The 14,687-nt window shown below is 29.5% G+C and overlaps 1 protein-coding gene across 12 annotated transcripts in view; it reads left to right on the forward strand.

Annotated features, from left to right (window-relative positions):
• Positions 1–14,687, forward strand: part of LOC107437287 (tyrosine-protein phosphatase Lar) — a 753,777-nt gene that overhangs the window by 695,206 nt on the left and 43,884 nt on the right. For all 12 annotated transcript variants that reach the window (XM_071177245.1, XM_071177243.1, XM_071177266.1 and 9 more), the window contains 4 exons: positions 4,739–4,831; positions 5,749–5,935; positions 7,826–8,033; positions 9,791–9,977. In XM_071177245.1, the coding sequence (XP_071033346.1) occupies positions 4,739–4,831; positions 5,749–5,935; positions 7,826–8,033; positions 9,791–9,977 (675 nt within the window). The remainder of the gene's footprint in view (positions 1–4,738; positions 4,832–5,748; positions 5,936–7,825; positions 8,034–9,790; positions 9,978–14,687) is intronic.

Here is a 14,687-nt window from a genome sequence, read left to right on the forward strand (position 1 = left end):
CTACCATGAGTAACTCTGCTGTCAGGAGACAATAAAATATTGATTATCTACATTGTCTACAGCTACTTAAAAGAGTTGGTGCTAACTCAAACCGATCATTATTTTAAATGAACTGTTTTTAACTTCAAGCTTTTATGTTAAGATATTTAAAAGCTTTTATCATTAAATATCATCATGTCGTTTGTATATTTCTGTAACATAAGAGTATAAGCTTTTAAGCAGTAGTGTAGCCAAGTATCAACTTCTTGTTTCTTTTTCCAACTTCTTGCTTAAACGTAATGGCGTGGAAAAAAGCGAGCGTTACGGATAACTTGAAAGATTAGGAAATTTACATAACCTTGAAATATTGTATCACAAAGACTTATCCACTGATATGTAAATTTAGGAAAGTATTTTTTTCGAAAATAAACATCTCGATTTAATTAAAGAATTGATTCTAACTAGAAGGCATTTTTTATGTTTTGAATATTAAATTTTTTCTCTTAGTTATGGCACATTTCTTAATAAATTGCATATTATCATCGTATAATAACTTTAGATTAAAATAATTCATGATACACTGCTAATTTTAAATTAAAAAATACGATTAAATGCTATAGCTTTATGTTAAAATATTTAATGCTCTCTCCTGTTCAATGATAGCTATATTTATGCATGGAGAAAAAAAAATTTGTAAAATTACCGTTCTGCATTACCGTAACAACATTTCTGGTTTTAAGAAAACCCATAATTCTGGTTAATAAAACCAAAATAAACAGTATTTAAACCATTTGTTTTTGTAATTTTTCGGTTCATATGTAGTAGCGGTTTACTCGAAGTTTCAGTTCTTATTGTCACACATTTAAGTAAAAACTGAAAAGTAAATTTGACCAAATAACTGATTTTAGGCCATGATCTAAGGAACTAATGATAAAATGATCAAGTTTACTGCATTTACGAAATTTTTTCACATAATATAAAGCCATATTTATAGTTAATTTTGCTAAAATTATTACAAGGCGAGCTTTTTGCTGACGAAGTCAGATAAAACTCTTATTTTGAAGGAAAAAAAATTCAATCAATTTAATTACAAAAAAGGAACCGTGAAATTAGTATTACTAAAAAAAACTACAATTCACCTATTTTTGCTGAGTTTTTCATACTTTTTCCCCTGAACAATGTTTAATGTCGCTAAATTTGTTTCATTGCAAAAAATAATAATTTGTAAATTCTAAAAATGTTTAAACTTCATTAAAAAATAAATTTTGTTAACAAAATGTTACGTAAGCATAGTAAACTGGTTGTAATATACTTATTTATGCTGACATCTAAAATTACCAAAAATATGCTTACTTATTATTTGATTTTACTTAAACCTCATCTTGTGCCTAGTGTTCACTTGTGTTCTTTATGTGTGCCTAGTATTCTTTTAAAAGAAAATATTGGAAAGAAATTCTTTATACTTTTCGGAGCTGAAGATTTTATACTTGGTTTCAATGTTCGTAGACTACCATATTTTTCATAATGTCACTTTTCAAATCATTGCAAAATGTATGGTCCCACATTAGTCTATTAAGTTAAATTTTATTAGAGAAACATATTGCAGTTATATTCCTTTTAAACTTTTGTTATCCATAGAATTAAAGTAGGTATATTTAAAATTATTTTCTACTATCTTAAAGTACAGAAGTACTTAAGATCAATAACTACTTTAATTCCGTTTTAAAATCAATTTCAAATAACTATTTGTTAAAATATGAAACAATTGATAAAAAAAACATTAAAAAAAACTATATTTTAATGTTTCGAAGAAACAAATTACCAGAATAATTTCAACAAAATCCACTGAAAATATTTCGGGAAAACTCTGAATTTCATTCGCTAAAAAAGGAAATTGAATAAATTAAGAAATCTGCAAAATATCAACAAAAAAAAAACAATATTTTCTCTGAATTCAGTTTTTTTTTCTTAAAATATTTATTGTTTAAAGCATCATCTGCAAATGACTATAATTTTTAAGCTTTCAAAAAAACCTCCCGGTGTCTTATTGTTCAAATATGATTTGCATTTTTATTATTCGTTGTTTAATCCCTTGAAAAGCTTGTGATGATATTGTTCCGAGAATCTTTTGTTATGCTAATAAGATTATAAATCTCATCTTAATATAAAAAAAATCATTATTAGCATAATTAAATTTTTTTTCTAGATAACTAAATAAAGCTGTGATGAATGAGTAAGAAGTTAATGGGTCTCACAAGTTCTTCTGTTTTATAATTAAATATTTTGTTTATACCTTCCATTTTCTTATTGTGATCGTCTATAGTCTAAACATTTTGAGGTTTATAGAGAAAAAATTAGCAAATGTTGCTAATTTATAAAACTTTAATTACAGCGCAAATTTGTAAAGAATTTTGCTATAAAAAACTTTTTGTATATAAACTTCTATTTTATTGCCGCAAAAAACGAGCGAAAACAACTGTGCAACGGAGTAGAAAGTTTATTCCTTTCTTAATTGTTAAAAATTATATCTAATCATATTCTTTCTAATCAGAAGAATAGCTTTTATTACAGAGCAATTCTGTAAAAGTTGCAATAAATATAATTTTTTTTATTAACTACTATTTTACTGCCGCGAAAAGCGTTTCTTTTGAAAACAAAAAATGAACGAAAACGACTGTGCAACAGAATAGAGAGCTTATTCCTTTCTTAATCATATTCTTCCTAATCGGATGAATAGCTTTTATTACAGCGCAATTCTGTAAAAATGTTGCATTAAATATAATTTTTTTTATAAACTTCTATTTTACTGCCGCTAAAAACGTTTCTTTTGAAAACGAAAAATGAACGAAAACGACTGTGCAACGGAATAGAGAGCTTATTCCTTTCTTAATCAATATCTAATCATATTCTTTCGAATCGGATGAATAGCTTTTATTATAGCGCAATTCTGTAAAAATGTTGCTATAACTTTTTTTTATGAACTTCTATTTTATTGCCTCGAAAAGCATTTTATTTGAAAACAAAAAACGAACAAAAACGACTGTGCAACGAAAAAGAGAGCTTATTCCTTTCTTAATCAATGTCTAATCATATTCTTTCTAATCGAATGAATAGCTTTTATTATAGCGTAATTCTGTAAAAATGTTGCAATAACTTTTATTTTATAAACTTCTATTTTATTGCATCGAAAAGCGTTTTATTTGAAAGCAAAAAACTAGCAAAAACGACTGTGCAACGAAATAGAGAGCTTATTCCTTTCTTAATCAATATCTAATCATATTCTTTCTAATCGAATGAATAGCTTTTATTATAGCGTAATTCTGTAAAAATGTTGCAATAAATATAATTATTTAATAAACTTCTATTTTATTGCTTCGAAAAGCGTTTTATTTGAAAACAAAAAACGAACAAAAGCGACTGTGCAACGGAATAGAGAGCTTATTCCTTTCTTAATCAATATCTAATCATATTCTTTCGAATCGGGTGAATAGCTTTCATTATAGCGCAATTCTGTACAAATGTTGCAATAACTTTTTTTTTATATAAACTTCTATTTTATTGCCTCGAAAAACGTTTTATTTTAAAACAAAAAACGACTGTGCAACGGAATAGAGAGTTTATTCCTTTCTTAATCAATATCTAATCATATTCTTTCTAATCGAAAGAATAGCTTTTATTATAGCGTAATTCTGTAAAAATGTTGCAATAAATATAATTATTTTATAAACTTCTATTTTATTGCCGCGAAAAACGTTTCTTTTGAAAACGAAAAATGAACGAAAACGACTGTGCAACGGAATAGAGAGTTTATTCCTTTCTTAATCAATATCTAATCATATTTTTTCTAATCAGAAGAATATCTTTTATTATAGCGCAATTCTGTAAAAATGTTGCAATAAATATAATTATTTTATAAACTTCTATTTTATTGCCGCGAAAAACATTTCTTTTGAAAACGAAAGAAAACGACCGGAATAACGAGCTTATTCCTTTCTTAATAAATATCTAATCAAATTCTTTCTAAACGGAAGAATAGTTTTTATTGTAGCGCGATTCTGTAAAAAGGTTGCAGTAAATATAATTTTTTTAAAAAACTTTTATTTTATTGCCGCTAAAAACGTTTCTTTTGAAAACGAAAACTTAAAAAAAAATTAGGATTAGAAATATGGCTTCGGTATTCTTTCATTAGAAAACATGACTTAAGAATTCTTTCAGATAGAAAATATGACTTGTTCTTTCAAATCTAGTCGCTTTCTTTCAGATAGGAAATATGACTGATGAATTTATTCTTTCAGATAAGAAATATATCTTAAGTATATTCTTTGAAATATAAAACATTGCTTCGTATTCTTTCTGATGGAAAATATGACTTTTTCTGATTAAATCATATACTTTCAGATTAGAAATGTGGCTACAATAATCTTTCATACCTATTTGTTTTCTTTTTGATAGGAAGTACGACAAAATAAGAAAAATTATTTGTCAGCTTTTATCATTTACTTAATTGAAATCTATAGACAACACAAAGTAAAGTTCTTACCTACAATTGAAAGTGTCTTTATACTATGTTGTTTAATTTTTAAATAAATCAATTGGAAGTTAAAAGAAGTTATCATGATAAAGATAATTTTTTTAACTTTCATAATAAAAAAAAAGAAAAAAAAACAATGTTCCAAAATTTTTACGAAATTCCCCCTCGATTATCTAAATAGGTAAATGTTTTATTAATTGTATGTAATATTTTTTTCTTTCATTTTAGATCGGGGGACCAGATACGAATTCCGTTTATCTGGGAGAAATGCTCTAGGGTGGGGGCAAGAATTTGTGGCCTATTTTGACACCCCCGAAGGAGGTGAGTTGTTCAAATATACTTTCGTGCATTTATCTTCATTGTTCAAATCTGTTTTATCATTGAAATATCAATAATTTAATGTTTATTGCGAATAAATTATCAAAAAAATCTATTTTTCTTTAAAATAATATTATTGTCTGCAACAAACGGAGTACATTGTGCAAAAAAAAGCGAATCATCTTGAATAACTTTAGATTTAATGACAATTAATAATTTGATCTAATTTCGTGTATTTAAAATTCGATTTCTCAGGAATTATTCGACCATTTTGCTCAAATATTGTACTTTGAGATATAAAACCACATTCTTCAAAGATAATGTGAAAAATTGTACACCTTACAACTCGAAATTTTTTCGACTGTTAAAATAATGATTTGAAATTAATTCGATTGAATTGCTGTAAAAATGCATATAGATTGCAATTCAAAAATTTAGCAACCATTTAAAAATTAAGTAATAAACAACAGTTATCTTTTAATAATTGTATGCAAAAAATTTCTTGTTTGTTTTATTACTTCTAGATGTATGCCGAATTATGCATGAAGTGAAATTAACATAAAAAGATCGATGCTTTAGACCACTCTTATGGTTAAGCTATTGAAATTATATTTTTCAGGTGCTACCATCCTATTTTGAGGGTCTACAATATAAATCCATCCGAAAAAACGTGTATTTATAATAAAAAGATTAAAGACGTACAGATGTTTAATATTACCCATCATAATAAATCTCGAAATAGAGAATAAAAAGAAAAATAACGAGAAAGTTTTTTATATTTTTCTTTCATTTGATGATAATATAAATATCATCATAAAACTCATATCATAATAAAACTCATGTCATAATACCCAACTCATATTTAAATTACTAGTTTCCCCCTTAAAAAAATTAATTCAAAAGCATGTTTTATATTTCAGTCCCAACTGCTCCACCTCAGAATTTGAGCCATAATCTTCAGAGTCCAACTACAGTCGTCATAAGTTGGGATCCACCCTTAGCTCAATATAGAAATGGAAAAATTCTTTATTATGGTGTTGAGTTCCATAAAGCTCTGGAAATGAAAACACCTGAACGTAACACAACAGCTACACGACTCGTATATAGGTAAATATCGTTATTCCTTTTATTCTTTTTACCTATCCCCGAACAAGACATTTGATCGGAGAAAAATTAAAAACATTTAAAAGAGTTACAAAACAAAAACTTTTTGAAGTGTCTCAGAAACTTATTTCTAATTTTATGTCGTTAAATAAATAAAAAAAATGCATCTAAAAAATGATTCAGAAACATTGTAAAAAGTTAAGAGTTCCATTTTATAGAAAAGAATGTGCTGCCATCTATATATTAGAGAAGAGACTAATTGATTTAAGAGTAAAGTTTTAATTATTATTGATTTAAGAGTAAGTTAAGCCTATATTAAACTTATGAATAAACGGTTTAAAGTAACATTTTTTAGAGTAAATCCCTTCCACCAGAAGACAAACCCAGTCTTCAAAATTTGACATCCTTAAGCTATCTTCTTCTTTTTTCTTTTCTTTTTTTTTTTTTTTTTTTTTCGTTTAATGCAACGAAACGAAATCATCAGTATTTATCATAGAACTTTCTTTTCGGTTATCTTTAGCGTGCATATTGATAATGGGTTCCAAAACGATTACATTTCAATCCAAAATGAAATATAGTAAAAATTATTCTCTCAAAAATGTTTTAAAACGTCTAAACTTTCATCATGATTCTTTTTTAATATTTTGTGCTGCATGGTAATTTCTTCCAATATTCTCTTTTGCGACATCTGATAGTTTTACCTCTTGCTGATATACTGATAGTTCTAATAGTTTTAACTTTTGTTTTATTTTTTTCAAATTTTTAAAAGTATGTATGATTGGTAAAATAGAAATATATGGCATAAATGTCTCGAAAAGTTAAAAACTGTTTTTAGTAATATAAATTTATTCAAAGCAATCGAATATTTTAATGTTTGGTTTTAATTAAACTTTTTTCTTAAATTTTTGCCTGTTACAAATTTGTTTACAAAATGTTTAATCGATTACAATTTTTTTTCTTTTTTAAAAAATTTCTTCGTTTCGTTTCTTATTAAAATCGTAATAATACATTGCATACATTCTTATTTTACTGAAAGTTATTCTTTTTAAAAGAAAAGAATATTGCACGATTACTATTCATCTTTAAAAAATTATCAAGGTAATTTAAGAAGAGCTAGCGGCAAAAAAAAAAATCAATAAAAACGATGAGTAATAATATAAAAAGCGAACTGCAAACTGCTAAATAATTTTTACTTCTGTGAAAAATGTTTTATCTGGAAATAAAATAATTAAATATTCCAATCTGTAAATTTAGTCTTGGAAAAATTTGTGAATTTGCCTCAACATCTTATTCCTTAATTTGCTTTATTTAGTTTTGCTTCTTTATTTTTGTCTCTGAAGTTTTCTCTAAATATGTAAGAAAACTGTGCTTGAATTCGATTTAATTTTTTATATCTTAATATTCTCTATTTAACTTTCTTAATTATTCACTTAAAATTATATTGCATTAAAATATTTATGAATTCGATTCACCTTTTTATACATTAAAATTCTCTATTAAATTTTTATCTTAATTTTTCAACAGTTGAATCTAATTAAAGAATATTTGTAATTCATTTCAACTTTTTATGTCTTAATTTCCACTCTTACGTTTTCGCTCTTAATTTTTCTCTTAAAACTGAATCTAATCCCAATCATTAATGAATTCGGTTCAACTTCTGTATACTTTAAATTTAGTTCGCCCTTTACAATTTGCAACTAAATAAGGAATCAAATTAAATCTATGGATCTATTATAGGATCTAGTTAAATAAAATTAAAATTATTTGTAATTCAATTCAACTTAATGCCGTAGTTTTCTATATTTCATTTCCTCTCTTAATTTTTATAGACTGAGTCAAATGACAAATATTTGTTAATTCGATTTCACTTGTTTTATAATTCCTTCAATTTAGTTCGTTAGATGAGAATACGGAATATGCATATCGTATTCGAGCCTACACTTCAAGAGGTCCTGGCCCGTACAGCAGAGAAGTTCCCGTACATACACCCGGTGATGTTCCTACAGCTCCAACAAATGTACAGGCAATGGCCACATCTGAAACGACAGTAGAAGTGTGGTGGGATGAGGTGCCTTACTTTTTAGACATCCTAGGTTACAAGGTAAGTTTTAACAACAATCTATCAAGGATGCCTACTGCTCCGCTTTCTACGAAAGTTTTAATAAATTGGTAGCGAATTAAATTATAAAACTTTTAGAGTGAGGATAATTGCACTTCTTTTTCAGTGTCACCTCGAGAAAAATGCAATAAAGTTGCATTTCATACGATACTTCAAATCTTTTGTATGTAGTGGTGGAAAATTACTTAAACGGAAAAATACTAAACTAAAAGTAACTTAAATTTCGTGACCACTAAAAAATATGTTTTTACAAAGCGAAGCAAGTTAGCATCTTTGCATTCTATTCATGACCTTAGTTTGAAGTAAAATACATTGAGATTAAACAAAACAGTTATTGGATTCACACATTCTCATATGTCAGAAATTCTTTGGCTGTATTTCGTTAATTTTGAGAATAATTTCGTCACGTGATTTGTGACAAAACGCAAACTCTCAAATAAATGACGAAAATGTTTCCTCAGCTAGAAACGTCATCGTAGTGCATTGTGGGAGATTTTTTTTACTCGAATTACAAAACTAGAATGAAGACTAGACGATTGAAAATAAAGTGCGAAATATGCTGACCGGATTGTGTGATGGCCAAGGAGTTGGCCTCGTACCAGGAAGATTTCGGGTTCGAATCCCGCTTCGGGCATAGGTGCAATCTCTCTCTCTCTCTCTCTCTGTTTTATTTGTCTTTATTGTTGTTGCGGTGCGTTGATCCATATAACGTGATGCACACAATAATGTGATTATTAGAAAAATTAAAGTTAGCTTTAAAAGGTGAGAAGTTTGATTATTTGAGAGGCTTGTTTTTTTTTTAAATAATTCTAATTTAACTTTCAACTCTTAAAGTAAATCATTGATAGCGTAGTCTCTAGTGCACTCTGACTACAGCCTGAGGTTGTATCGTCAAAAACAGCTCTCTAAGTAAGAGCCTCGCACAAAAAATTTAGAATACATTTTAATCTACTTATATGTTTTGTTAAATTTTATTTATTGATATTTTTTCGTGTTTCCTTATTTGACCTTATCCGCATTTAGTGCAGATGTTTTCCCGGTCTCTGGGAGAGGTTTTTATGGTCTCTCCTAAAGGAAAAGGTTTTCTGCAACACAAAGCCTATGAAAAAAATTCCGTGCCTCCCAAAAGTGGTCGCAAGTAGAGGTGGTTGTTACGTAGAGGTGGTTGTTACGTAGAGGTGGTTGTTACGTAGAGGTGGGCTCTACATAGAGGTGGTCTCTACATAGAGGTAGTCTCAACATAGAGGTAGTCTCAACATAGAGGTGGTCGCTACATAGAGGTGGTCGTTACATAGAGGTGGTCGCTACATAGAGGTGGTCGCTACATAGAGGTGGTCGCTACATAGAGGTGGTCTTTCTTGGAGGTTTTTCTATAATTATATCAGTTAGAATAATTTAGAAAGACGCTAAATTTTATTCATCAATCCGTCTTTTCAAGGCGCCAACAGAAGTAACATTTCAACACCAAGAAAATGACACTGACTAAAATTAAAATCATTTACGAAAAATCATGCACCTTCGATAGCAGTTTTGAAGTCAATAGAGGTAACCTCTCAGAACGACCAACCTCCATCAACGGCCATTTTTCTATGTAACTGAGAGTGGTCGCTCCCGATAGGTTTCCCTCTAACAATATTCAACTTTTTTTGAAAAGTGTTTCCTGTATAATCTTCATATCATATTTCATTCGATCATTAGGATTATTTCAATTTGTGTAAGTATATGTCATCCTTTCGCAGGTCCTTTATAGTTTGACGACAATAGAGGATCTGGACAAATGGAATGAAAAGGAGGTTCCTCTGACTTGGTCAGCAGAGCTGACTGGGCTGGACACACACGCTATGTATGCTATCAGAGTGGCCGCTGCTACGAGACAAGGACTTGGGCGACTGTCAGAACTCATCACTGTTCGAGTCACTCCTACAGGTGAGCCAAGAAGATGGATGGTTTCTAACTTAAGAATATTTTTGTGCTCCTTGTTCGTTTTGTAAACTCACATTTCTAAATTTATACTTTCGTAGTAACGCGGTGAATTTCGTTACGCTAGTTTTCAAAACTATATTTTTAGTAAAGCATAAAATTACTAGCGAAGTAGGTACTGACAAAACCAAAAAGCTGAAACGTATATCTTAACCATAGAAAAATAACCTTCTTAAATTCAAAATCATTTATTCTAAAATGCTAATTGGATTCGATAAATGTAAACTAAAAGTAGAAAATAATTTATAAATGCATGTTATACTTACAACTCTGAAATTTATGGATATGACTATACTAAAATATTAGATTCAAATACCTCATTTAGAAACGGTTTAAATTAAATTAACCTTTAGTTTCTTATATTATCTCTATGCAATTGTTCTTATTCCTGGATATTTTTATAATAATTATTATAATTTCCTAATCGACCTGCTGCCGTAATGAGTGTACATTTTAACTTCATTTTTTTACGACAATTGTGAAAATGTAGATTAAAAGCGATAATTAGTAAACACTTTTTGTATGCACTAGAAAAGAAGGAAACAAAATTTAAATTTTAATATTCAAAACCTGATTGGGTAGGTGTTAATTCACCCATTAACGATACACTTTAATTCTGTACTCGCTTTAAATACCTCCATATGTATTTAACCCTCAGAAAATTACAATATAAATGCAGCTGTTTAGAATAATCTCGGACGTAAAGTGTTGTCGCGTATTTATTTCCATCCAATCAGAAAACTAGACAGAGCTAACTGTAAACATCTCTTTTCCAATTCACAGTCTGCTGAGCAAACGGCGTTGATTACATTGCCCGGCAATTTCTTTTTTTATTTATAACGAAACAGAACTTATTTTGATTTTCGCCAAGTTGCCACCTGCCGGCGATTGCAAAAGGAGAGAAGAACCTGAATCCAGCGATCAATAAATTGAATTTAATCTGTTTGAGTACATCTGTTAAGACATCGACCTTCTACAAATAGTCCTGGAAAAACGGGAAAAAATCCAGAAAATTCGTTTTAGGAAGTTGCTTTTACCATTTTTTTCTTTCTTTTCTCTTATGGTAGTTTCATTCATATATCGACTCGGATATTCTAGAGTAATTGGATTTCTGACTAAAACGTGTTGTGTAAATCTCTTTCATATTTTCCTGACATATTGCAATGAGATAAAAGAGTCCGAAGAAATTGGCTGATAAATTTTGGTTATAGTTGGTTTAGTTTGTTTAGGTGGTTTTTTTTTCTTCATCTTTATATTTCATGTTAAATACTTTGATCTTTCAAAATCTTCATCGTTTATTTGAAAAAGTCGGCCAATGACATATACGAGGAACATTTATTTAAGGTAAAATGTATATTTTAAGCCCCTTCTGTCAAAAAGCGGGGCAATAAATGATCGCCAATAATTTAATTGAAATACCTTTATTGAACTTGGCGCTCATCACAATGAAAAGAGCACTTATTCATGTGGGCTTGGTCATATAAAATAGGAGCAAATATGTTAAAATGTCAATGAAAGAGCAATAGGTCATAGAAATGTTATTAAAGATGAAGCAGGGTTTTAAAAAATTGTAAGTGCTTGATGCTTTATACAGATTACTAAAAATAACATACATTACCTTAAAAGAGAAACTTAATAAATAATACTGACAAGTTCATTAACTTGTATTTTTTTTTTCCTATTTTGCAGGACACATAAATTATTATCAAAATAGATACTGGATGCTTCGATGTTTTTAAAAATATAACAGGAAACAGTCACAGTAATAAATAATCACAGAAAATAAGTCACGTTATAATCCAAAAAATCAAATAAATTTTCCTTCTTTTTTTTCTTTTTTTTGCAACTTAGTAATGCGTTAAAATCGAATTTAATCTGTAAAAAAGGCTACAGTTCTTATCCATTGCCTCTTGACCTCCGAAAGATAGAATGCTTTTACTAAAATGTAAAAAAAATAGTAGTAGGTCTAAATATATTATTAAAGAAGCGTAAACTAAACTCAGTGGCGCGACAGTCCGTGGAGGGCCAAGGTCTACTGTACCCATCCCAGTTTTGTTGACCTTGGGCTCTGAGGTGAAAGAACAGATGTTCCGGTAGGGTGGTCAACCGAGCGCAGAATTCCCAGCATTTAGTCTCCAAGCATGCTTGGTACTTATTTTATCGACCCACCGAAAGGCTGAGTCAACCTTGTCAGGACCGAGGATAGAGCCTCGGACCTATGAAACCGAGAGCGCGAATCACTAACACTCAGTCACTGGTCTCATACATAAAGATGATACCACCTTACCTCATGCATAAGGATGATGCCATCTTACCTCATTCATAATGATGATACCACCTTACCTCATGAATAATGATGATACCACCTTACCTCATGCATAAGCATGATACCACCTTACCTCATGCATAAGGATGATACCACCTTACCTCATGCATAAGGATGATATCATCTTACCTCATCCATAAGTATGATACCACCTTACCTCATGTATAATGATGATACCACCTTACCTCATGCATAAGTATAAGCCACCGGGTCTCATATATAAGGCATTAAAAATGCATTAGAACAATAAAATATCACAAAGTCTTGGGAATATTTCTTTAGATTTTTAGCAATGCAACATAAAATACATTATAAAAAGATGAGAAGTACACATAACAGTATTTTTATCTATCTTCGGAAATGCTTTTGTCAAAATGAGTTCGGACCGAAATGTTATGGGAAAAAAATAGAAATATTTAAATTGTTAGTTAAAAAGAGTCTCTGATGCATATGACGTGCATATTCATTGTTTAAGTTTTTGCTTGTTATTTTTGATTAATTGTTTCATCCTCCTGTAATCAAACACAATTTGATGTTTTCAATTCCGCCTCTTCACTGGTGATTCGTAGACTTTTGATTGCGTTAGGTTTATATCGTAATTTGAGACCCTATCTATCATCGGGAGTATTTAGTTATTTAAAAATGTCCGAATTTATATTCCATTTACAGAGTTGAATCATTTTTTAGAATTATCCTCCATATTTGATAGACTACTAAACATACTTGCAATTTCTTTTTCATCAACCCGGGAACAGCTTTCCGGGGGGGGGGGACTTTTAGCACTACAACACTGCTCTTAGAAGAGTGATCTTTTTGTGTCGAACATATTATGAACATCTTTCGTAATTAAATATGTGTTTGCATTCCCCTTTTATGTCTGTGTCTTTTTATTGATCGTTTTAAACACTCATAATAAAATTACATTTGATGTCGCTTAACAATTTACACGTAATAGCAATAAATACCGATTAAAGCTAATTAAATTCCTAGAAAATAGCGTTATCAACGAAATAATATGCATGCATAACAAACACATAATACATTTGTTTTATTTTTTGTTTTTATTTAGATTAAATTCATTAATAGCGTCAACTACTCGTCGCTTGCTTTTTTTATCTTTATTTAAAATAGTTCAAAAGGATGTTTTTGAAGAAAAAAAAGTTGCTAATTGAGATTCACAGAAAACTCTATTATTCGATTAATTTAGTCTAGACTAACTCTTTCAGAACTTTCGAAAACGGAGGAGTTCGCGTTTTTTTTAACATTAAATTATCCATTCTATCATTTTCAATCTATTATTTAAATGTCTCAAATGTGTTTCTAATCTGTATGTGTCTGTAATTCCAAAGCAAACAAATATTTTCAAAGATCTATGTCGTTTATTCGAAACAATTTATCCGGTTATATATCTTAGTCTTTAAAATTACATTATTTATTCTAATATAAAACACTGGCGCCAGTTTAGAAAATGGGTTGACTAAGTTGAACATATTCAACTTTGAGTAAATCAAAGATAGACATCACTGTCTGCTAGAAAGCATTTTGAACTGTTTTGAAATAGCTATTGCACCCTATTTCTTATTCTATTAGATTACACTGGAGAACGAATTTTTTGTTGCATTTATACAAATACTTGATCTTGCTTAATTCGGGTGTAGGGATTTGAAAATTAGTTTTGCTCCTAAAGCTACAGATTTTTTCAATGACATTTTTAGTCTATTTTTTGACGAAATGTACAAGTTTAACAGCGTTACATAGCTAGAAGGTCGCATAAATGTTATGTATCATCAGGGTTAAAATTGCATAGTTATCCATTCCCTCGGAAATACGTCGCAAGTGGCTGCGGGCGCTTCTCTATTATGATCTCCTCAAAAGCACATGGAGAAACTGTTCATAATAAGGAAGCACCCCTAGCGACGTATGACGACATTTTTAGGCGTAGGTTTCTATGCGGTTTTAATCTTGATGATGTGCCTTAACTCCCCTAGATGTTTGTCGCTACATTTACCCAACCCTTGAACCTATTTCATATAACATCAACCCTATTTCATATAACGTTTTTAAACTTGTACATTTCGGCAAAAAATAAAAATCTATTGCAGATTAAATAAAACGCTGGTGCCAATTTATTGAAACTGATTTACCAACGAATTCAACTTAAAGGAAATCAAAGATAGACATCACTGTCTGCAGGAAAACATTTTGAACAGTTTAAAAATAGCTGTTACTCACAGTATCTATTCTATTAGATTACACTGGGGTATAAATTTAAAGTTTTTGCTGCATTTATGCAAATGCTTGTACGGGCTTAATTCGGGTGTAGGGATTTC

This window comes from Parasteatoda tepidariorum, chromosome 1 (genome assembly GCF_043381705.1).
Source record: "Parasteatoda tepidariorum isolate YZ-2023 chromosome 1, CAS_Ptep_4.0, whole genome shotgun sequence".
Taxonomy (NCBI): Eukaryota; Metazoa; Arthropoda; class Arachnida; order Araneae; family Theridiidae; genus Parasteatoda; species Parasteatoda tepidariorum.